The 25,259-nt window shown below is 41.1% G+C and overlaps 1 protein-coding gene across 9 annotated transcripts in view; it reads right to left on the bottom strand.

Moving 5' to 3' along the window:
* Positions 1–25,259, bottom strand: part of ACTN1 (actinin alpha 1) — a 152,343-nt gene that overhangs the window by 26,095 nt on the left and 100,989 nt on the right. For 6 of the 9 annotated variants that reach the window (XM_056547041.1, XM_056547037.1, XM_056547039.1 and 3 more), the window contains 4 exons: positions 24,259–24,344; positions 9,450–9,542; positions 7,399–7,629; positions 4,854–5,001 (listed from right to left, as the gene is read on the bottom strand). In XM_056547041.1, the coding sequence (XP_056403016.1) occupies positions 4,854–5,001; positions 7,399–7,629; positions 9,450–9,542; positions 24,259–24,344 (558 nt within the window). Of the gene's footprint in view, positions 1–4,853; positions 5,002–7,398; positions 7,630–9,449; positions 9,543–15,459; positions 15,546–24,258; positions 24,345–25,259 lie in introns of all 9 variants that reach the window. The other 3 variants (XM_056547043.1, XM_056547038.1, XM_056547040.1) reach the window with 1 other exon arrangement.

Below are 25,259 nucleotides of genomic sequence, written 5' to 3'. Positions count from 1 at the left end.
CCATTTGAGGCAGATCTCCTAGACAAGGGGAAAAATTCCTTACCGACTCCAAATATCCAAGTCAGAATAAAGCCCTGGATCAATGTCCCACCTCCAGAAATCTAGTATTCATAACATGTAATATGTAATAGGTCCCTTGTGAACTATTTCAATGAATCAACCATCACAACATCATGTGACAGAGTTCCATAGTCTCACTGCTCTTACAATAAAGAATTTTCAGCTGTGATTATAGTGAAACCTTGATAACGATCTTTTCCTATCACTAGTTACATAGTTAGTAGGGTTGAAAAAAGACATACGTCATCAAGTTAAACCAAGGAAAGATGCTAAGCAATTGAAATATTTTCTTCCTTAGTTTCAGCATCTTTGTTTTGTGTACCAACCTTTTACGTGGTACAATGTCAGATGCCTTGAAAAAGTCTAAATACACAACATCCACAGCCTTACCCTGATTCGATCTAGAACGGACCTTCCCAGAGAAGCTGATTACATTAGTCTGACAGAACGGATTACTTATAAACCCATGTTGATGCTGTATTATAAAGACATTTCAGTATAGCATTTCTCAGGAAAACTCAAATAATTTCACCACAATAGATATAAAAGGGGTTATTTGACACAATGACAAAAAAAAAGAAAAAATGTGTATACTATTTATCTTTCTTACCCTGTCACCCCTGTGTTTTTTGACACCTAATTCTGCTGGTACAGCAAACCCCGAGAGACACGTGTGCCACCTTGCTCACAATAGCACACAAAGTCCTGACTTTAGTGTAAGGACCTTGTGTGCAGCGGCTATAAGCTCCTAGCTAAGCTACTCATCCCAGTACCTTCACACCTGGACGCCGCACATAACTTGTCATGTCACCGGCGTCAAATGACGTCAAATCATTGCACCGCCAGCGCCATGACATAGATGTTCTGTGCGGCCTGGACGCAGATGGAATGGCTCTGCATAGGCACAGTGGGAAGGTGAGTTTATTTTGTTGTTTTATTTTTACATCTAGAAAGGAGAGGTGAGGGGAGGGGCGGCTATGGGAAAGACTGTCTGTCTACCTACCTAAGGGGAGGGGAAGGAGAAGGGAGGGGGCTGCTGCTAATACTACTACCTAAAGGGGACTGCTGCTGTTACTACGTAAAGGGGGTTGCTGCTATTACTACTACCTAAAGGGGACTGCTGCTGTTACTACGTAAAGGGGGTTGCTGCTATTACTACTACATAAAGGGGATTGCTGCTGAAACTACGTAAAGGGGGTTGCTGCTATTACTACTACATAAAGGGGACTGCTGCTGTTACTACTTTAAAGGGGCTTCTGTTTTTACTACTTAAACAGGGACTGCGGCTGTTATTACATAACGGGGACTGCTGTTATTACTACCTAAATGGGAGCTGTTACTGCTATATGAGGGGGGCTGCTGCTATTACTGACTATAGGGGGCTGCTACTAATACCGATTAAAGGATTCTGCCTAAAGGGGGCTTCTTATAATACTGTCTAAAGGGATCTGCTACTACAACTACCTAAAGAAGATGTAGCTATTACTACTACCTAAAGGGGACTGCTGCTGTTACTACCTAAAGGGGGCTGTTAATACAGGGAGTAACCCTACTTATAGGGGACTGCTACTGCCTACAGGGTGTAACTATATACAGGGCAAAGTTATCTACACGGGGACCTCCATTTGAAAGGACCTATCAACCTACTGGAGTGAGGGGAGGGGGGAACCCACCTACTCAGCCCCAACCCACATATCTACCCATTCTACTGTGTAGGAAACTAAGAGGGTTATTATTACTGTATAGAGCGCTATAGGTGCTGGAAAAGTGCGGAGTCTAAAATGTTTGTCTGGCATGTTCTGTGGAGACGAATCGTGGTTGGAAGAAAAAGTCATGATGGTCTGGGCTGGATGGAGAAGAAAAAGGAAAGTGAATGACTCCAGTTAAAGAAGACGTCACCTGATGTCACTGTATGAAATCACTTTTATGGTCTGCAGAGCCTGTGTGTACAGCTGATATCTACCAACCCATATCTACTGTATGGGGGGGGGGGGTATATTCTCTCCTTGTATACTGGTATTATTGGTAATATTGGTCTCAGTATATAGAATTTGGTCAGTAACAGTAGGATGGTAATAAGTGTGGTGATAATATTCATCCTTGTATAATGGTATTATTGGTAATATTGGTCTCAGTTTACAGGATTTGGCCAGTAACAGTATGATAGTTATATGTATACTGATCATATTTCCTCCTTGTATACTGGTATTATTGGTAATATTGGTCCTGGTACTATAGATTTGGTCAGTAACAGTATGATGGTAATATGTATAGTGATAATATTTCCTCCTTGTATATTGGTAATATTGATCTCAGTATACAGGATTTGGTCTGTAACAGTATGATTGTAATATGTATGGTGAAAATATTCCTCTTGTATTCTGACATTATTGTTAATATCCGTCTCAGTATACAGGATTTGTTCAGTTACCGTATGGGGATAAGATTTCCTTTCCTCCTTCTGCTATTGTTACTTGGTAAATTTAGACATATAGAGTATTAACACAGTATTGACAATTATAGATAAAAAGTAAAATGCCATGTTAAAAACAGCCCCACTTCCTGGGAGGGGTTGGCAGTGCGTGCCATCCAAAACTACATATCTTATGAATTCCTGGCAGGGACAAGAGATGGGGAGTCACATGTGCTCAGCCAATCCCTACCAAGCATGCCTCCGTAATATACCTAATTATTCAGAGGGATGGGTTGACAGCAGGCCCAGGAGAAGGTCAAACCTACTAAAATGACAGGTCACCTGATGTCCGCTGCTCCTGTAACACTGCAACGCAAACCACAGGCAGATTCAGAAAGGGATCAGCGCAGGTATGTATGTGGAGGCAAGTAAAACAGTGTTTTTTTTAATGGATGGACAGGTATAGCAAACACCTGGGTGCCATCTAGGATTTCTCAACCCCTGTTACAAAGCGATGTAACTTTTTATAATGGACCAGAATACCCCTTTTAACTTGCAAGCCTTGTAAGTTACTGAGTTCACTTTTTAAATATTGGCACCACATATGCGTTAGACCTGTGGAACAAGCCCTGTCGTTAAAGAATCTTGAAATATTATGAATAAGGGTCTAACTAGAACATCATTCCTGCAGAAGTCAAACATGGATGCCATCTGGACCTGCTGCTTTAGTTACATAGTTAGGCAGCATTCACATCATGATTGCAGCCTATGGCTACCGGACATCAAAACTGGGCACTCCCGTACCCAGCTGGCCCCGGCCCCCTTCTTATTCATTTGAATGAGTTCATCGGAGTCAAACAGTGACTCCGGTCGGCTCATTTTTACCCCTTATGCGGTTTTGTGACCGGACCTAAAACCGTAGTATACGAGTGAATGGGTTTCAGCACCCGGTTTTCCCATCCACCAGCCATAGGCTGCAATCGTGATGTGAATGCAGCCTTCGTATGGTCAAAAAAAAATACGACCAAGTTCAACCAAGGAATTTATGTATGTTAATGTTTTTAAGTTGGCGCTGCACTTCTTTAAGCAGAAGACATGTAATGCAGAATATACATACATACATACATTTTCCTAATAATGTTATCTGTCATTTGTTTTTCCTCTGTAAATGCAGTAGAGAATAAGGTATTTAATAAATTGACCTTTCCCTCGCACTCCCCACCGTTAAACTAATATGATTTCTCAGGGGGCCAACACTTTTAGTTAGTTTCTTATTATTTATATAGGTAAAGAATCATTTGAGGTTTCTTTTACTTTTTGTATCTCTGTATCTCCCAGTTTCAAACTTTGCAGCTTTATCTGTCATTTACACAATGTATTTCTTCTCCTTTTAAATTTGTTTCTGTAGTAAAAACCATAAGGTTTTATTCTTAAATAAGAGATCTTCTACACTATGCCATTAAGGTCTTCTCCTAATTCAAAAAAACTGCCAAGTGAAAATCTAGCCTTCCTGAAGTAAGGTGTTTTTGTAGCTGCATTACTAAACATTTTATTACTGGTTAAATGAACACCTATTAAATTGTGGCCCCTATTACCTAGGTGACCCCTACCTACCCTACCTCTATTTTTGATTTTCAAAATCCTTCTACATAAACACCTATTGGGAACCTGTCATCTCTTTCATGCTGCCCAAACCATGAGTCATTGAGGCAGTGCCCAGCAGCTTCTCCCCGCTCCGCCAGCCTTGATTAATAGATCTTTCTCTGGGTATAGGGAAGGATCTAGCAATCAAGCCCAGTAAGGCCACCATGGACTGCCCCGATGAATCTTGGTTCAGGCAGCATAAAAGTGATGACAGAGATGATTTTGTTGTTTTTTTTATTTATTTTTTACAAGAACATATATTAGTTAAAAATATGATCACATTCAGTTAGGCTATTTTCAAACTGTGTTGCATAGTGTCCTTCCAATAAATATATTGAGTGCACTTCCTGACATACTGCCAGATGCATACATAATGAATATCGGTCTCATGTTAAAGTGAAAAAAATTTATAAAAAATAAATGACATGGTACACTTTTGTTTTTTAACTATATACTGCTCTGTGGAAAAGAACAGTCTATGCTGTGCCATACATATACCACTCAATTAGAGACCAAAAAGACACTCTTTTGGCCATTGTCAGATAATATGCCATAAAGGATACATTTACGAACTAATAAAAACCAGGAGCTTTCCCAGAACGTATGGTAAATGCATATGTGAAAATCTGTGTCATCCATAGTTCTATATCTCTCTGTAGCAATGTTGATTTATTCTCCTCATGAGAACAAGTGACAAGTCAGCTCTGGCATAGGTGTAGGAGTGTGATCACATTACCATCAGTCCAGGCTTCATGAATAGAAGCCTTTTGGCGAAACTTTTCAGCCAAGTGGTCTAGTCTTTCCAACCTCCGGATCTCATTCAGCAACCATTCCTCATAGCCCTTCTCCGCTTGTTCCAAACCACCCCATGCATTGTTTATATCCTGGGAAGAAAATGAGAAACACTATTAATCTTGTAGTTACAGAACAAAGTAATGGAAATTAAAACGGCTGCAAGGAAGCAAAGTAGGAGAAAAATACTGTAAGCACCCTGGACATAGTAATGCTTTCAATGTATTTCAGAAAGAAATACCAGGAAATCCTAATAAACAAATAAATATTGCAATCGTTGAATGGATTCAAAACATTACTGGAAAGGTTGGATTTTTTTTTTCTTTGCAGATGGTCATTATTATTGGACTGTGGTATGTAAATGACAATCTGCTATTTTTTTTTTTTTTTTTTTTTTTTTTTTTATATATATATATATATATATATATTTCCAGTACTTCTAAAACTGAACTCAAACCAAAGTCATACAGTGATTTTCTGTTTTTCAAATTACTTTGGAAAAGGAAGTATTAATCATGTGTGTGAATTTCACTGAATATAAACTGCAATACATTGCTGGGTATACATGGATCTATATTAACCCCTTAACAATGCAGGACGTAAATGTACGACTTGGGGTGGTGGTACTTAACGCACCAGGACATACATTTACATCCTATACATGGCCACGAGCATCGGGGCGATGCTCGGGTCATACGTGGCAGGTCGCGCCTGCTGGTAACAGCCAGGGACCCGCCGGTAACGGCTGACATCCGTGATCGTGCAGCTGTCCACCATTAACCCCTCAGATGCCGTGATCAATACAGAGATCCGACCATCCAGAATAGTAGATGGAGGTCCCCTCACCTGCCTCCACCGCCTTCCACGGGTCTTCTGCTCTGGTCTGAGATCGAGCAGACCAGAGCAGAAGATGACCGATAACACTGATCAGTGCTATGCCCTATGCATAGCACTGAACAGTATTAGCAATCGAATGATTGCTATAAATAGTCCCCTATGAGGACTATTAAAGTGTAAAAATAAAAGTAAAAAAAAGTAATAAAAAAATAGAAAAATCCCCTCCCCAAATAAAAATTTTAATTGTCTCATTTTCCCCATTTCACCCCCAAAAAGTGTAAAACATTTTTTATAAACATATTTGGTATCGCCGCGTGTGTAAATATCTGAACTATTAAAATATAATGCTAATGATACCGTACGGTGAATGGCATGAACTTTAAAAAAAAAAAAAAAAAGTCCAAAATTGCTGCTTTTTAAATAACATTTTATTCCAAAAAAGGTTTATAAAAAATATATTAAAAGTTTTATATATGCAAATATGGTATCAATAAAAAGTATAGATCACGATGCAAAAATCGAGCCCTCATACCGCCACTTATGCTGAAAAATGAAAAAGTTATAGGTCTTCAAAATAGAAGTATTTTAAATGTACTAATTTGGTTAAAAAGTTTGCGATGTTTTTTAAACAGTAATAGAAAAGTTTATTATCATGGGTATCATTTTAATCGTATTGACCCAAAGAAAAAGAACACGTAATTTTTACCGTAAATTGTACGGAATGTAAAAACGAAACCTTGCTAAACTGCAGTTTTCTTTTTAATTTCCCCACACAAATAGTATTTATTTGGTTGTCCCATACATTTTATGGTAAAGTTAATGATGGCATTACAACGGACAACTGGTCTTGCAAAAAACAAGCCCTCACACTAGTCTGTGGATGAAAATATAGGAGTTGATTTTTTGAAGGCGAGGAGGAAAAAACGAAAACGTCCTTAAGGCCAAAATTGTCTGAGTCCTTAAGGGGTTAAGGTGTATGAGAACAATCTTTTTTTCTGCAGCTCTGGTCCATATTGGCACCAGTATTTAGATCTTGGTAGAGCAACAGGGTGCTGTAACTCATGTTTTTAAAGACTAGTGCAAATAATGTGGTAACTATAACCATGTCACATTACTAAAGCACCAACATATAACCACCTGTGTACCAGAGCCAGCCGAAGGCGGAAAATTGCAGTATTTCGAAGAGAGAGGAAAAGCAAACAATAGGCTGGAGCTGACTCTATATACTTCTATATGAGAGTTTCCTAAACATGCTTTGTGACCGGTGAGAGAAATGTAACCATCACCTACTGAAAATGCCCTGATCCCATGTAATCCATCTACTGGTGTCATCATAGCCTGAGTTAGTTTAGAAAAGTTTATTTAGTGACCGGTACTCTTTAATTATAGCATTCATAGAAAACCAAGACATAATAAACTATCTGTCCAGATAAAGTATATCTAATAAAAAAAATTGTGCTCATTATAATTACTTATTTGCAAATTAGGATTGAGCAATTCATCAGTTTTCCACACAACGTAATTACAAAATGAATTCAGGAACTCATCAAGAATAAAAAAGTTTCATGTATCCATAAACAAATTTTGCAGCATGTACAACATTAAATCCATCTACACCACTTTTATTAGATTTTCACAGAATCAGTACTTACGGAGACCATCTTCCCCTCGGAAGGCATAAATGCTGGCCTATTGCTGAGCCTAAGCTTAGTTTGAAGTGTGTTAAAGTTGATCTCCAACTGGCACTTTTCTTGGACCTTGGGGGGCTTGTGAAGACGTCTGTAATCTCTAAAGTCTTCAAGTTTTTGTTGCATGGCTTGCATGGTATTTTCAGGTGCACGGTTCTCCAGCCAAGGAATGGTCCTTCGTATCCATTCTAACAGCTACCAGAACAGAAAGATGATCATGCACCACATGTGTGTATATGTAAAGATCACAAGACATACATCTGCTTGTTCCATTATCACAGAAAATTATCAAGATTCTACATCCAAATTAAGCAAATAGCCAATCTTCTACATTAATATTTCTTAGCTTTATTGGGCGCTGCACTAGTCAACATTTTGCAATGTGTTTCTCAATTACATTTTTGCATTTAAACTTCCCACTTTCTGTAAACTATACATTATGACATTTATAATTTAAAGAAGCAGACCTTCATGTGCCTGATAATGTTAAAAGTGCCTCCAGAATATGCTGGGTTGATTCAAATATATCAGGTTTCAACAAGTGCTACTAACATCTTTTATTAAAATGTGGGCCCTGGTTGTTGAAGAAAATATGTTGGAAGGAAGTTTTATTCGTATACACAGTTCTGTCAATGGATGTGAAATACACTCAAAGTGGTCTGTGTAGGTGCTCAGTAAATCAGTAAACCCCACTTGATTTGGTGGAATACAACATAGGCATATACCGTATATATACTCGAGTATACGCCGACCCGAATATAAGCCGAGGCCCCTAATTTCACCTCAAAAACTCAGGAAGTGTTATTGACTCGACTATAAGCCTAGGGTGGGAAATACATCATCCCCCCCCATGTAATCATCCAGACCCCCGTCATCACCCCCCCCCCTCCCCACCTTCATCATCACCGCTTGCCAATCTCTTCATCAGTGGTCTTCAACCTGCGGACCTCCAGATGTTGCAAAACTACAACTTCCAGCATGCCTGGACAGCCATCGGCTGTCCGGACATGCTGGGAGTTGTAGTTTTGAAACCTCTGGAGGCCCGCAGGTTGAAGACCACTGCGGCCTTCGTCATCATCCAAACCCCCCTTTTGTTTTGTACTCACATCCCCTCGGCAGGAAGGAAGGGTGAGCTGGTCCGGGCCATCTATGCTGCAGGGACCGTCCGGTGGGGAGGGTTACTCGTTGCGGGATGTCCATTTTCACCGGGTGAGCCTCTTCTCCGCGATTCAGGCCTGCCCCTGACTAGTGACGTTGCCTTGACAACGACGCACAGGGACATTCATGCGCACCATCCCTGTGAGTCGGCGTCAAGGCAACGTCACTAGTACGGGGCAAGCCCGAATCGCGGAGAAGAGGCCCCCTTGGTGAAAATGGACAGCCCGCAACGACTAACCCTCCCCACCGGACGGTCCCTGCAGCATAGATGGCCCGGACCAGCTCACCCTTCCCGCCGAGGGGAGTACAAAACAAAAGGGGGGGTAGCTGGATGATGATGAAGGCCGCAGTGGTCTTCAAACTGCGGACCTCTAGAGGTTTCAAAACTACAACCCCCAGCATGCCGGGACAGCCGATGGTTGTCCGGTCATGCTGGGAGTTGTAGTTTTGCTACATCTGGAGGTCCGCAGGTTGAAGACCACTGAGAAGGGATTGACAGGCAGAGAGTTCACTCGAGTATAAGCTGAGCGGGGCGTTTTTAGCATGAAAAATCGGGCTGAAAAACTCGGCTTATACTCGAGTATATACGGTAGGTTCAGGAAAAAAAGACAGAGCATTTTGTTTTTTGATAGGTCTCATCCTTTTTGTTCCTACAAGAGATAACCTATGGCCGGAAAGGCATAGTAGAGGCTTATGTCCCTTTTTACTACTGAAATAAGTCAGGTGGAGTAAAAAGTATTGATTTTTGCAAAACAAGCAAAATATTTTTCCTAAAGGAATACGTAAAGTTCTATTTATGCAGTTTCACCATTCACCCAGAGATTTGACCATCTTCCCTCTTTTGTCCCATCACTTACATCACTTGCTAGTCTTTCATAGTCTTCCATTAGCTGTTCATTTTCTTGATTGACAGCTAGCACTTTACAAATACGATTGGCTGCAGTCTCCGCCTGCACAATAAAAGTACAATATTTATAACTGCAAAACAATAACATCGAACTTTAATCATATAGCAGCCAACAAAATAAATTATAGTTAAAATATGTAAGTAAGGTTATCTCCTCTAAAATGAATAGCAGGAAAACATACAAACCATTCAGAGATTCTCTCCCTATTCTACACTTAATGGCACACATATAGCCTGTGGTTCTCTACTGATTAAATATATACAAAGCCATTAAAGCTCAATTAAAATCATGCATAGTACAAGGAAATACAAAAAAATAATAGTGGGACATTATTTTGAAATCTTATGGCCTACAGTTACTCAATGTGTGCCGGCCATATTCACATGATGCTGAGACCCTAGGGGTTCTCCAGAACTGCCTCCTCCACATCATGGCAACCTAAAAGCCCACATAGAGTGTATTCATTATCTGCCCTGTGATCTGTATGAATAATTACTCCTTCTATCACATGGTCCAACATAGGAGTACGTAATAATACAGGGAGCTCAGGACACCACTCAGAAAACAATGAAGGAATCGATTTTTAGTGAAAGCAGACTGAGGCAATCCCAGAGAGCTCTCACTAATGTTAGTCCTTGATAAAATCAACCATGGCCAAGGCAAATACTAAAAGTTGTTCTTAAACAATCGATAATAGTATGATGTGCCAAAGACAACCCATAGATTTCAGTAATCTTTTATTTATCGCTTTGTTTCACCTATAGCATCATGAAGTGCAAGACTAAGATCTGTGTGCAACACTGAACTCATATAATGCTCAACTGGTTAAAAGGCACAACCCAATGTAACTGACCTAAACTGGTTTTGCATATGAATGAGAAATCGGCAATCATGCTTGAGGTCTTTTATAGTACGTTCTAATCATCTTATGTTATCAATATTCCCTGTATAAGTACTTTCACAAAACAGACCGCAAACCACACATATTAGGTAGGATTAGTTTTAGATATTAAAATGTGAAGAAAGACCAGAATTAGTAGAATTAGTATACACAAGTCTGGAAGGACTTAACCTATACCTTTAACACTTAGAAGAGACAGTTGATCAAGAGCCTGTAAGCAGCATGAGAAAATACATGTATGAAAATTTATTGTATCTGAATAGACTAATAAGGGTGATCAAAAAAAAAAAAAAAAAAAAAAAAAAAAAACATATTCCATATATATATATATATATATATATATATATATATATATATATATATATATATATGTGTGACAGGAACAGTTGATCTAGAGTACTAGCAGGTTTTCTGGCACCTTCCCTTCCCTTTTACTAATTCAGCAGAGATGACAGATGAGATAAACTGGTTGTTAGGCCTCCTTCACACTTCTTTTTTGTGTTTTCCAAAGGTGTGTGTTTCTTGATGGTTTGACCATGTGATTTCTCATAGAAAAGGTGAAAAAATGTCACTAAAACTGCAAGACATATTTATTGCCAAGCAGGAAAAAGCCCACTGAAGTAATTAAGAGAAAAATCTCATAAACTGGCTAAGAAAAACACGACACCTGGGCCATGCATCATAAGGCTGGGTTCACACGTCTGGCCTAAATCTCGACACAACTGATGTCATAACTAATGACAATGTGCATCAGTTGTCATCAGTTGTATGGCATCCAGCATCCATTGTTTCTGGATGCTGGACAGGGGAACGCAGCAAGCTGGCAAGTCCGGTGCCGTCCAGCGTTTCCAACCATCCGGCATCAAAATTGAGACACTGAATGATTGTGAAATGTCCCATTCAAATGAATGGGATCAGTTCTAACATCAGTTTCTCTCCGGTGCACGCTGGAAGTAAACTATACCGGACTAGAACAAATGTGAACCCAGCCTTACAAATAAAAACAAAGTACCTTATTACATGAAGCACAGTTATTTCTGGCCTTTACAAAAATACATATATATATACATACATACACACACACATATACATTACAAAGGTGTCATTTTTCATTGGTTTTACCCTTTTTTATGGTGGTAATTTATCACACATTTTTGTGCAATGGGTAAAAAACAGGTGTGCATAGTTTATTTAGACTCATTTATGAAAACAAATTGAAATAAGTGATGCATGGTTTGCTTTTTGTACTGGGCTGTGATTTATCAACTTTTTAAAACGGACTCAAAATTTTGTGCACTCTCACATTAGCCCAAACCATACTTCTAGATTTTACACAGACAATGATAAATGATTGGGGCGTGGCGTGATGACACACCACGGCATGGTGTGATGTCACACGGGGGCGTGGTGTGATGTCACAAGGGGCGTGGTGTGATGTCATGAGGGGGCGTGGTGTGATGTCACGAGGGGGTGGGGCGTGAAGTCATATCCCTAGTCACGGAAACACAGAGGTTTCAGAGACTGGAGCAGCAGCCTGGCATAGAATGAAGGTGCTGCACGGAGATTGTGGGGGGGTCCCAGCGGCGCACCATCAGACATCTTGTCGCCTATCCTTTGGATAGGGGATAAGATGTCCATGGCCGGAATACCCCTTTAAGGTGCTTGACTCAAATATGAAAAAAAGGAAAACAGAGAGAAGCGCAACAATGTGCCGTTATTCTGGTGGTTGTATATAGATGTAACTGTAAGTGTAGGTGTGTTCACCTTCTCGTGTTGCGCTCGGGGCACAACACCGCACGTAACTTGAATCCCTGGTATACAGGGGTCATATGGTTCCGGAAGGGCTGCTCGCACTCTGCCACTTCGAGGAAAGGTCTCGGACGTCTGGTTCCTGAGAAAAAGTGTAGGATCTCTGATCCCAAAAAGATTGTGCCTTAGAGCGCTCCTTTCCAAAAGGGAGGGTGTGGAGTTAATAGCCACACAATCGGGAGGTAGATATAATCTGGAGATTTATTACAGGTAACAGTTCATACATATCCTATGTATAAACTATTACCTGTAATAAATCTCCAGATTATATCTACCTCCCGATTGTGTGGCTATTAACTCCACACCCTCCCTTTTGGAAAGGAGCGCTCTAAGGCACCATCTTTTTCGGATCAGAGATCCTAAACTTTTTCTCAGCAACCTTTTAAGGTGCTTAGCATAAAAGGAAAATTAAAAATCATCCTATTATTGTCAAGTGACCTGCAGACATGGGGGGAGGGGGATAAGAGTTTTCCTGCCATAAGCAAGCTGTCCTTTTCTTTATGCACTCTATAAACCTATATAGGGCACAGCACCTTAGGAAACCTCACCATTTTCTCTTCCAATGGGTAGAAAGGGAATGGGAGAGAATAACGGGCTTGTTTAGCCAGTCCCGGAATTGTGAGGTCTGTAGCACAAACGGCAATAGTACATACATACTAGGGGCCAACCCTGTATATGTACACTCCTGTTAAACAAAAAACATTTCCACAGAAAATGTTTAAAATAAAGGAAACTATATTACGTGATGTGGCTAATTAGCAGTACCACTATGGCAATTTGCATATTCTCAGTAAACTGCATCATTTTTACAGCGATTTGGCTATTTGCAGAAAAAAAGCATGTGGTAATTAGTTGTGGTACCGCTAATTTGCCATAATGTAAAAAAATAAAAACAGCCTTAGGGTGTGACCTTATTTATAGTGAGTGAGCTTCTATATTCGGAAAGTCAATGGAGTTGCTTGACAACTATAACCTAATTACACTCTAATTTACACTACAGCTTGATGTAATAGAAAATGATAAACTGAGCAAACATTTTATAAGGCTTAACCATTGCCAATGTATATGGGAAAGAACTAAGGCAGATGTATCTCAATCAACATCCTCAACAAAATAATCCATGTTAACTAGAGAACAGGAAAATAATTCCCCTTTTAAAGCTTCCTCAGTGTGCAGATATTGCTCTCCTGTTTTCTGGGCTCTGGTCTTCTTTCGAATTCTTGGGCCTGGGCACCAGGCAGATGTTTGGGCCCGGTCCCGTTACATGACACTGTCGCTTAGTGTATCACTGGTTGAGGCGGGACATCACTGCGGTTGGTAATAAGCTCACCGCAATGTGATGCATCAGGACCTGGAGTGCGGAAGACCACCGAGAAGACAGAGAAACGATATCGGCACACCGGAGGAGCAACGGAATAGAGTTAAAGTTTGCTATTTTTATTTTTGCAGCAGGGCAGAGTGGAAAAAAAATTAAGTGGAGTGCCCCTTTAAAACTAAATTTATACAATGACAATCAAAACTAAATTTACAGACCATTTAGAGTCCCTCTAATGAAAAGTATTAACATCCAGCTTGTCATCCCCCATACACCCACCAAAACACCCTAACACACCACCAAACCCGACCGACCAAAAAAAGTGACAAGGTTGCAGGAAGGGAACTGATTTGAAGAGCAGGACATATGAAATGGACAAAAGCAGGATGAAAAGGGAAAGCGCCATCACAACATGATACAGTCTAGGTTGCAACTTTATCTTGGTGGTATGTACAGAACACAATCTTTGGCTTTAAATCTGTCCTGGTCCTGCTGGACAGATTCATGTAACAGTCCTGACACTAGACCCTCAGACAAGGAACCAGATGGAAAGACTATCCAATATAACACCTCTATAATACAGTATAACTTGATATTATTTGTTTTCTGCATTGTAATTGCTTAACTGTCTGCACTACCTTCAAAATAAGCTGATGCGGATGTTATTGAGGGCCAGTTTGTCTATTGTTTGTGTATTGTCTGACTACAATTGAACAAAAACTTACTTTTAATTTAAAAAAATTATATATATTTTTTTCTTTTGTATACCAGTTTGTAGTTTCAGATACATGAATACAAATAAATCTGAAATTGTACATGTTAAAATCATATAGGGATACAGCTGTTCTCCATAAGCACATAAACAAAATCCTACACTGGGTTTCTGAACCACAGATATTGATAACATGCCTTAAGAGTCCTGACTAAGTGTTCAGAAGCCTGACCACCCTCTTCCCATGGTAAAAATAGGAGTGCTGGCTTGCCACTGGTTGGCCTGAAATGGTAGTACTGCAATCCACATTAATTTAGGTGCAGGGGTGGGACACATGGGTAACAGACCAAAGCTTGCTGGACCGGAGGAGCAGTGAAGCGGGACAGTACTGAGGCCTACAACTATATGGGTTGGCAGCAGTTTAGAGCCTACAAATATATGGAGCAACGTGGGTGCCTACAAATAAATAGTGCACACAGGAGGCCTACAACTATACGGGGGCACAGAGGGTGCCTCCTACTGTATGAGAGAAGTATGGGGGCCTCCTACTACTCTATGGGGGCACAGAGGGGGCACTATTACTGTTTGGAGCAATATACGTGGGTAGTTTGTAAAGAGGTGGGCATTTTGCTGGTACTGTGAAGTCTTTTTGGAAATCCTAAGTGGTAATTGGGCAAAATTAAAAAAGATTGGGAAACACTGATTTAAGGAATTATGGTCCCCTTAAATCATCACACTGATAAATGACTGTTATTTATGTACAGTATACCTGGATAAGTCCTTTATTACCATGAGGAAAAAAATAACATGAACTAGCATGTAGTCCTAGTCTGCCTTGCAAGGCCACGTTATACTGAAATGTAAGCTTTACATGAATTGAAGATGATAAAATAACACTATATTAGGCTGGCTTTTAAGTGTAGACTGGTCAAATTGACAAGGTTGTGGAGAAATCAGGGATACTGGAATAAGTAGCTACTTGGAGGGTCCCAAACTAAATATTGACCATCAAAGTCTATTCAACCGGAGAAACATTACTGCACAGGTGGGTGACACACACTTAACACTTGAATGACAGGTGAACAATAAGTAGGGGACATATGCACCATTTATAAAAGAGGTGTAAATCACCTTTTCATTTGCTCAGTAAGACAAGACATAAGGTCCTTTGTTGAGGATGCAAATCTGTCCATAGTCAGTTTTATTACGTATTATATCTCACCTTCTGGGCACCTGAGAAGGCGTGGTAATAACATGACACATAAGTCATTAAAGCCTTCATATCCGGCCTTAGCGTCCCTATAATATCTGTACAGGAAAGGAAAAGAAGAGGTTTGAAAGGATAAAGAGAAGCAAAGAGCAAAGAACAGTCTCATGAATGGGGAGAGCAGGGTTAAAAATGGAAAAGGATTTACAATATGCACAGCAGGAATGACCAAAAGAATTTGAGTCATACTGTACAACCGGTGAAATAGACCCTTTATTGGTGGGATATACCGTACATTTCTTGTGATATAAACTGTCACTGTCTCTTAAGTGGGATGAGGCGGGGGGAGCTCTAGTATGTTGTCATCATAAAATAATAGCTGCGACTTTACGTTATAAAAAATAAACTGTAAAACACAACTGAGTTTTATTATTTTGCTTGTGGAAGAGTTTTCTCTACAGACTCAAGAAAATACAGGCTACTGTGTTTTATCAATCGTCACAGACTGTTGCAAATGAGCCTATGTTATTAGTACAGTGAAGCAATATAACAGCCTGTATTGGGTTTAGGAATCAGCAGAACAAGAATACTGCTAAGGATAAGGTTCCAATTTCAAATAATAATACCAAGAAATTGCTACACAAAGTAATAAAACAACCCATCAGCATGCCATCAATGACACAGTGTTCATATGGCAGACAGTACTGTATTATGATAAAAACAAGCAATCTCCAGGTAGCAGAGCGGGATCAATGGAAGCGCTGAGACCAGATAAGAAGTTAAAAGGATTTCCCATAATGCAACGCGTTTCACGGTCACCCGCTTCCTCAGGCAACTGCCTGAGGAAGCGGGTGACCGTGAAACGCGTTGCATTATGGGAAATAAATCCTTTTAACTTCTTATCTGGTCTCAGCGCTTCCATTGATCCCGCTCTGCTACCTGGAGATTGCTTGTTTTTATCGTGATTCTATTACAGTGGGACGAAGCTGCAGAGACCCTTTGATGATACGTCTTGTTCCATTGTTGTACTTGGTTGGAGTACAACTTCATGTGGGAAGCGCAATTCACACTTAGCGTTACCAACTCACCTTTGGTGTTACACTACGGAGCGCATCCGTTTGTGCTTTTTTATTTCAGTACTGTATTATGACAATAATTCCCTGTATATGGAAATATTGCCTGCTCTTACCTAGTAAATGTAACCTATTTGTTGCATGTACATTTACTATGCAAAAATTCAACTGCTGTGATATTCTACCTGTTGCTTCTCAGTTTACCCTACCAAAGACTTGGGAATTGTTCACAAAATGCTTTGTTGTTGCAATTTTTGATTTGTGAACTGAATGAGAGACATGGAAGTTCACCATCAAAACAGAAAAGGCAACAAAAAACACCTAGTGTGAACACTGCCTTGTAAAGCATGATAGGACTTTTAAATTCACAGCAGCTGCGGAGCTACATGATGAAAAATACATTTCCCTTCCCATCCTGCATTCATCCAAGATCTTGCTCAAGTATGACAGTAAGCAGTAATGTCCGCCCTTTCACAGGTTTATTGCATACACTGTCAAGAGGGCCGTAACTAGAGCTTAAAGGGGTACTCCGGTGGTCAACGTGTTCTTCCGTTTGTGACTTTCCTATTTGTTTTGTTTCATTTTTATTCTTGTTGTTTAGCCTACTCTATTTCCGTTCTTTGTTGTCTTTTTATCCCCCACTTTGTTTTCCTATCTTTGCTTCTATTTCCTGTTTCTTGCTGGGCTGAAAACTACAAATCCCAGCATGCCTCATGCCTTGTTGGTTTGGGGCGGCTCCTTTTTTTTGTTTTGTTTGTTTGTTCTGCCCTTTACCCATCCTACTATTTTCCCGGGTCAGCCCCTTTATACACAGCACACTCACTAATATAATCAGCCCTGGTTGGGATACACTGGCATACACACACAAAAGGGACTACAACTCCCAGCATGTGTCATTCAGGAGTCTTCAGTCTGTGGTATAACACCAGCATGCCTCCTCTGTAGTGTCCTGGGGGTTGTAGTTCACCATACCTCTATAGGGCATACATACACCAGTGTTTCCCAACCAGGGTGCCTCCAGGTGTTGCAAAACTACAACTCCCAGCATGCCCAAAGTCTGTCAGGGCATGCTGGGAGTTGCAGTTTTGCAACAGCTGGAGGCCCACTGGTTTGGAAACACTAGCATACACACACATAACAGGGACTACAACCTACAACTCCCAGCATGTGTCATTCAGGAGTCCCCCCCCCCCCCCCCCCTCTCGCATATAGAGATCCAGTATGAGATTTCTTCCCCTGCAGTCTGTACATCCCCGGCCTGTGCACCTTGTAATCCTTCCCCTCAGATAAGGCCGGGTTCACACTACGTTTTCTCCCATACGGGAGCGCATACGGCAGGGGGGAGCTAAAACCTTGCGCTCCCGTATGCTTTTGTATGGGCTCCCGTATGTAATTCATTTCAATGAGCCGGCCGGAGTGAAACATTCGGTCGGCTCATTTTTGCGCCGTATGCGCTTTTACAACCGGACCTAAAACTGTGGTCAACCACGGTTTGAGGTCCGGTTGTAAAAGAGCATACGGCGCAAAAATGAGCCGACCGGACCGAACGTTTCACTCCGGCCTGCTCATTGAAATGAATGACATACGGGAGCCCATACGAAGGCATACGGGAGCGCGAGCTTTTAGCTCCCCCCTGCCGTATGCGCTCCCGTATGGGAGAAAATGTAGTGTGAACCCACCCTAACACATTTATCTTCTATGTTCCGTTCTCCTGTGCAGACCTGCGTCCTCAGGAGCAGAGCAGGGGGAGGGGAGATAAGGAGCTGTGTACTATGGCTTCTCATGCAGAACTCCGGGAGGGGGGAGATGAGGGGGCGTGGCTTATTCCTGTCATGCAGACAGAGAGGAAAAAAGCTCTGACGTCTTCTCCACAAGAGATTCAGAAGATTCAGAACATGGTGGACGACAGTAAAAGAAAATCCTCTGAACTACAGAACTTCCTGCCCAACAAACAGGTAAGAAAAACAAATACATGCTGCCAAAATATATAACACATGTATATTGCAAAAAAACTAAACTTACACAGAAGATGCCATATAGTCAAAAAAATTAACCACCGGAGTACCCCTTTAATGTGGTGTGAACCTGAGCCTTCTTCCCATTGAGAACTGAATGCTGGAGACCACCCAGGTGAAAGTCTAGGGACAAATTGGCATTCACGGTGCCAAACTAACAGTCCGTGAATGGGGAAAAAGCTGAATCAATGCAATGGCAGCTCAGTGAATACTGGAGATGATTTTCTGTAAAGATGTCCCAGATCTTCTCCTTCAGGCTTGTGTTCTAGAGAATACAACTTTAGCTACCAACATGGTGTCTATGCACATTGGACAAAGACATCTATGTAGGCTACAATACAATGTGCAATACAGAGAGAGTATGAATCAGGTTTCAGATCAGTGTAGACATTGTCAAATGATACAAAAAGGTGTAATGGTTGATATAAGTAAATGGCTGTAGTAAACCAAAATGATGAATATCTAGACTAGCATTGCTTTCTTTTTTCTTTTCCTTTTAGAGGCAGTACATTAATTCTTGTCATTACCAAAAGGGGATACCGTATTTTTCACCCTATAGGACCCACCAGCGTATAAGACGCACCCAATTTTTAGGGGCAAAATCTAAAAAAAATAAAGATTTTGAACCCAATAGTGGTCTTCAACCTGCGGACCTCCAGATGTTGCAAAACTACAACTCCCAGCATGCCCGGACAGCCGTTGGCTGTCCAGGCATGCTGGGAGTTGTAGTTTTGCAACATCTGGAGGTCCACAGATTGAAGACCACTGCATAGGCGGTAATACTCACGTGTCCCCGCCGCTCCGGATCCGTCACCGCGGCCCTGGATGTCGCTCCATCGCCGTCGCCGTGTCCCCGTCGCTCCGGAACGTCTCTGCTGCCGGCCGGGTATCCTCGCTCTCCGTCGCCGCAATCACGTCGTTACGCACGCCGACGCACGTACGCGACGACGTGATGACGAGGAAGGAGAGCGCCGGCCATACAGGGGATCCCTGAACGGGGAAGACACCGAGGAGGCAGGTAAGGTCCCTCCTGGTGTCCTGTAAGCACTAACCCGGCTATTCAGTTGGGCTGTTCGGGACCGCCGCGGTGAAATCGCGGCGGTCCCGAACAGCCCGACTGAACAGCCGGGTTAGTGTCACTTTCCCTTCAGACGCGGCGGTCAGCTTTGATCGCCGCGTCTGAAGGGTTAATACAGGGCATCACCGCGATCGTTGTTGTCCTGTATTAGCCGCGGGTCCCGGCCATTGATGGCCGCAGGGACCGCCGCGATAGGGGTGTATTCGCCGTATAAGACGCACCGACTTTCCCCCCCCCAGTTTTGGGGAAGAAAAAGTGCATCTTATACGGCGAAAAATACGGTATATTCTTGGGAGCTTAATAGTGACTGAACTTTACAAAAAGTTCATGAAGGTCTCCAGGTCTTGTGAGACTCCTACCAGTCAAATGTAAAAAAATAAATAAATAAGTAATGTGCATTGATGTGGGAACTGCACAATGCAACACTTAGGGTCTATTCACACAGCGGAATTTCTGCCTGAAATGTAAGCCCAATACACTTCTATGGGATTCCGGACTCCCGTTGACACTTCGGAATTCCACTAAAGGAATTCCGTCAACGGGAGTGTGAAATCCCATAGAAGTGTACTGGGCTTTCATTTCAGGCAGGATCCCACAGTGTGAATAAACCCTAACTACCACCCCTAGACCCTGTCATGCCATATACTCCGGTGTAAAAGAATAACATTCTGGCTTGGACTTCCATATTTGTCTGCACCCACTTTCTAGGCTGAAAACCTAGAAATGAGAATTGCTTATGGCCGTGATATCACCAACAAACCACTGTCGGCATAAAAAAGGTTAAAAAGGAGTTTATTGCCCTAATTGAGCCTATGTATGTTTAAGAAAAGTCATGTGCTTTAAGAACAGAGGCCCACTTTACCAAGCAATTCTATCACTGAAGGATCCTGCTATTATATGTGCATTATATGGATTGACCATTGATTTAAATGGTTACCATGCAATAGTTAATTTTCCCTGGTGATAATAGCTGACCATGGGAGGTTCCTATCCAGGGACTTCAGGGAAAGGGTTGTCTAACAAATCCCAATATTGTAATCAGAATCACTAAACTGACGGGATGGCTAGTTGGATCCAATAAAAATGGCTCCCCATGTGTACTTTACATAAATGTTAAAACAAACTTTTTTTTGCACAGGTGAAATACATATTCCTATAGGACTAATCTAAATGATTATTGATACATAATGACATGCATGCATATTTATCCTTTCCCTGTATACCATGAAAAATGCAACAAAGGCATGGATGCTTGCAGACCCTGCTCATTTTGCCTAAGGCTTCTATTTATAATAATAATAATAAAGATAAGAAGAATACAGTACTGAAGGCAATTCAAGGCAATCCACAAATTACCTTTACTTATCAAAGCCTGGGGAATGTGTATGTATTGCTCACACATTTAAACAGTTCATAGTTAAAATCTACCAAAGTTTGCATAACTTTGTTCATATCTTGTACAGATTTATAGAAGATTATGTTAAACTTTTTTTTTTTTTTTTTATCAACTGGTGCCAGAAAGTTAAACAGATTTGTAAATTTCTTCTATTAAAAAATCTTAATCCTTCCTGTACTTATAAGCGGCTGAATACTACAGCGGAAAGTCTTTTCTTTGTGAAACACAGAGCTGTCTGCTGACATCACGAGCACAGTGCTCTCTGCTGACATCTCTGTCCATTTTAGGAACTGTCCAGAACTGCATATGTTTGCTATGGGGATTTCCTTTTACCCTGGACAGTTCCTAAAATGGACAGAGGTGTCAGCAGAGACCACTGTGCTCATGATGTCAGCAGACAGCTCTGTGTTTCAAACGGAAAAGAATTTCCACTGTGGTATTCAGCAGCTAATAAGCACAGGAAGGATTAAGATTTTTTTTTATTGAAGTCATTTACAAATCTGTTTAACTTTCTGGCACCAGTTGATTTAAAAAAAAAAAAAAAAAAAAAAAAAGTTTTTCACCGGAGTACCCCTTTAAGGAAACGGCAGCCAGCCAGGAATATGTAGTATAAAAAGCCCCCCCCCCACACACACACACTATGTTGTGTATATGACCTAATAGTTCAATGGACATGGCTTGTCCATATAAGTTAGTGTGGGTGGATATCAGCTGTCACCCAATAGGATTGCTTCCCAAAGTAAAATACAATTTAAACAGAAATCTAACTATCGCCACATAATGCCCCAAAATGATAGTTTTCTTTTTAAGTTGCTGACCAGTGTCACAATAAAAACCTGTAAAAATATGAAGTAAAAAGAAAAAAAATCTTAAAAATCAGAAAATTACACATATTCTATTCTTTGTGACAGGAAACCGATCCCCTATTGCCAATGGAAGCAGGTTTCTTGATTATCAGCGTCCATGGCTGCATCCTTAGAAGATGCTGTATGATCGGCATGGAGGAGCAAGGATCACATGACCTTTCATATGAAATACAGCGGTCCCTCAAGTTACAATATTAATTGGTTCCAGGACAACCATTGTATGTTGAGACTAGAGATGAGCGAACTTACAGTAAATTCGATTAGTCACGAACTTCTCGGCTTGGCAGTTGATGACGTTTCCTGCATAAATGAGTTCAGCTTTCTGGTGCTCCCGTGGGCTGGAAAAGGTGGATACATTCCTAGGAGACTCTTTCCTAGGACTGTATCCACCTTTTCCAGCCCACCGGAGCACTGGAAAGCTGAACTAATTTATGCAGGAAAAGTCAGCAACCGCCGAGCCGAGCAGTTCGTGACGAATCGAATTTACTGTAAGTTCGCTCATCTCTAGTTGAGACCATAACTCTATGGAAACCTGGTAATTGGTTCTAAAGGCACCAAAATGTCATCAAAAAAAAGGAAAAAGTGAGGATTAAAGAAATAAAAAGTAGATAACTAATATAGATAAAGCAAATCCTTACATATAAAAGTAAGAAAGATCTGCTGGGAGCTGTAATCACTGTCTATGTCAGTGTTTCCCAAGCAGGGAGCCTTCAGCTGTTGCAAAACTACAAATCCCAGCATGCCCGGACAGCCAAAGGCTGTCCGGGCATGCTGGGAGTTGTAGTTTTGCAACAGCTGGGGGCACCCTGCTTGGGAAGCACTGGTCTATGTAGAGGACAAGAGCTTCTTCGGGGTCCTGTACAGTACACAGTGTCCTATAAAAGTAACATGGAGCCGCCCTCACCTGGTGTCCAAAGGAGCAGGTAACCCTGGCCCTAAGAGTAGTACAGAACATGTAATACCTCCCTGTACTGTAGGGGGCGCTACCAGGCACCAGTCAGTGCATATGCTTCAGTAATACAGGAGTTTTACCAGTGAATGCCCATTCTGATTGGTCAGTTCATTGACACATTTCACAGATCTTGTCTGTGCGTAGCATTGTAAGTCTGGTTTCAACTTACAATGGTCCAGAAAAGATCATTGTATGTTGAAACTATTGTATGTTGAGGCCATTGTAAGTTGAGGGATCACTATATCTGCTTCAAAAGCAAAAGTTCACCTGATGGTCATTGTTAGTAAAGATAGTGGTTCATTGAAAGTTGAAAACATAGTAAATTATGAACATATCTGCATTGGAAATCTAGTGAATTAATCTGAAGTCCCAAAATGCCAATAATATAAAATGACGGATATAAAAAGGAGACATGTAAAAAGGGTAAAGTTCTTGTGGATAAAAGCCAGCGCTGATGGAAGTTGTAAATAACTATGTGCGTAAAATACAGTCCTGGACAGTACATAGTATTACAGATAACAAGAAATATACAGCGTGTAGTGATACCTGCACTGTAGAGAGGCGCCACTAGATCATTGCAAATAATACAGGGGCTGACTAGATATCACTTCCATACAATATCACAACAAATGCCCCACAGGGGGTACCAGGGTCATAATATATTCACAACTATTTTAGGGGAAACCCCCTAAGGGGAACCCTTAAACTAAGTACCTCCTAAAATGTAACTTTTATTTGTCCTATTAAAATATTAAACTAAATAGTAATGTGTAATTTTCCGTATGGTGTAATCTACACCACTGATTATTTAAAATCACAGCCTAAGATCAGCTCCCCTTGTAATATTAAAGTAGTGACTGCAATTAGTAAAAGAATAATTGTACAACGATCATCATCTTTGGATATGATGAACTGTTATTAAGGGAGTTGTTAGTGGCTGCTAATTAAAAACTCCGAGCATTAGCCAGCGCCTCCGACGTTTCGCTGGCACCCCAGCTTCGTCAGGAAGGGCTGGTGGCTAATCACTTCCATACAATAACTTAAATAACAGGGCTAAAATATTACAATGTAGAAGCATTGCCTCACAAATAACCATACAGTGCTGAGATAATATCAGCATATTATATTACTTCTAATGAAATAATGATGTTCCTGTTGGCAATCACCTTACTAGGTACAGTGAACGTACATGTCCCAACACCCCTAAGACCGTCCCCGCTTGTCATTTCCTAAATATAAGTGTTTATACACTTGTGTGATGGAAACTAGAATGTACTGGAAGGAAGAATAATTGTATTTAAAGACTATCCTGAACATCCCTAAGAAACAAAAACAAACAATAGCCCGGTGCTAAAACAGAGAAAAGGAGAAAGATTTGCACATTAGCGACAGGAACTATGTGCTGGTTGGAGAGATACTGGAACCCTGGGATACCTTCTGGGCTCCTGAAAAGGCGTGATAGAAGCTAGAAACGTAGGTCATGATGGCCTTCTCATCAGGGCGAGCTGTCCCAACAATGTCTGTCAAAAAAAGGGTTAAAGCATGTTGATTCAGTAAATGAGATGGAAACATGATCAAATGTAATACACTGACATATATGATGTAGTAGATGTACACAGTGATTGTGAAGGGAACATTTAACCTACAGCTCACATAAAACGGGTGTGCCGATACCTTATTCTATATACGGCACAATAAACAGAAGTATGTATAGGTCACCATGCCTTAAACATTATTAAAAAAAGAGAGACGTCGATGAATATAGCAGCGCACTGCTGGGACCCCCCGCAATCTCCTGAACGTGGCCCCAGCAGTCTGCCGGGGCCTCATTCAGGAGATCAGATAGGGAATTTTACACAGCAGCCAGTGTCAGGGCGCGTTGGGTCACTATAGAAAGGTACTGTGGACGGGACCTCTATTAATCAGCTGGACTGAAGAACAAAAATAAATAATGTCTCTTAGGACTCTGTATGTAGAGTGTAAGGCCATGTTCACACTAGTGTTTCGGTAAATAGTACACACCAGAAGTGCTGAAAAATACATGCACTGTGCATCGACTTATCAATGGCCACAATTCACACATTTTGAATACAATGGAATATGTGACCGGTCACTTATTCTTAACATATGCCTTGGAAATACAGGGCAGCAATTAGACTCAATTAATTGGGCTATTTAGTGTCAGTGGCTACCATTAAAAAACTGACAGAATACACTGCTGAAATCAGAGGCTTCCTTAAAAACTGACAGAATACACTGCTGAAATCAGAGGCTTCCTTCTAGGTGTATTTTTCAATATGCTGTGAGAGCAGAGTCTACTGCATTCAGGACATTTTTTACCGGGTACCATGTAATGCTTTCAGCCAACTGTGACGGCCGTGCAGGGGAACTAAATAGTCGCTGCTCTGCGCCCCTGCAGATTACAGTTAATTACT

The sequence above is a fragment of the Hyla sarda genome, chromosome 11, assembly GCF_029499605.1.
Source record: "Hyla sarda isolate aHylSar1 chromosome 11, aHylSar1.hap1, whole genome shotgun sequence".
NCBI lineage: Eukaryota > Metazoa > Chordata > Amphibia > Anura > Hylidae > Hyla > Hyla sarda.
The sequence above is the reverse complement of the archived record's forward strand: the minus strand, read 5'-3'. Positions and strand labels throughout refer to the sequence as shown.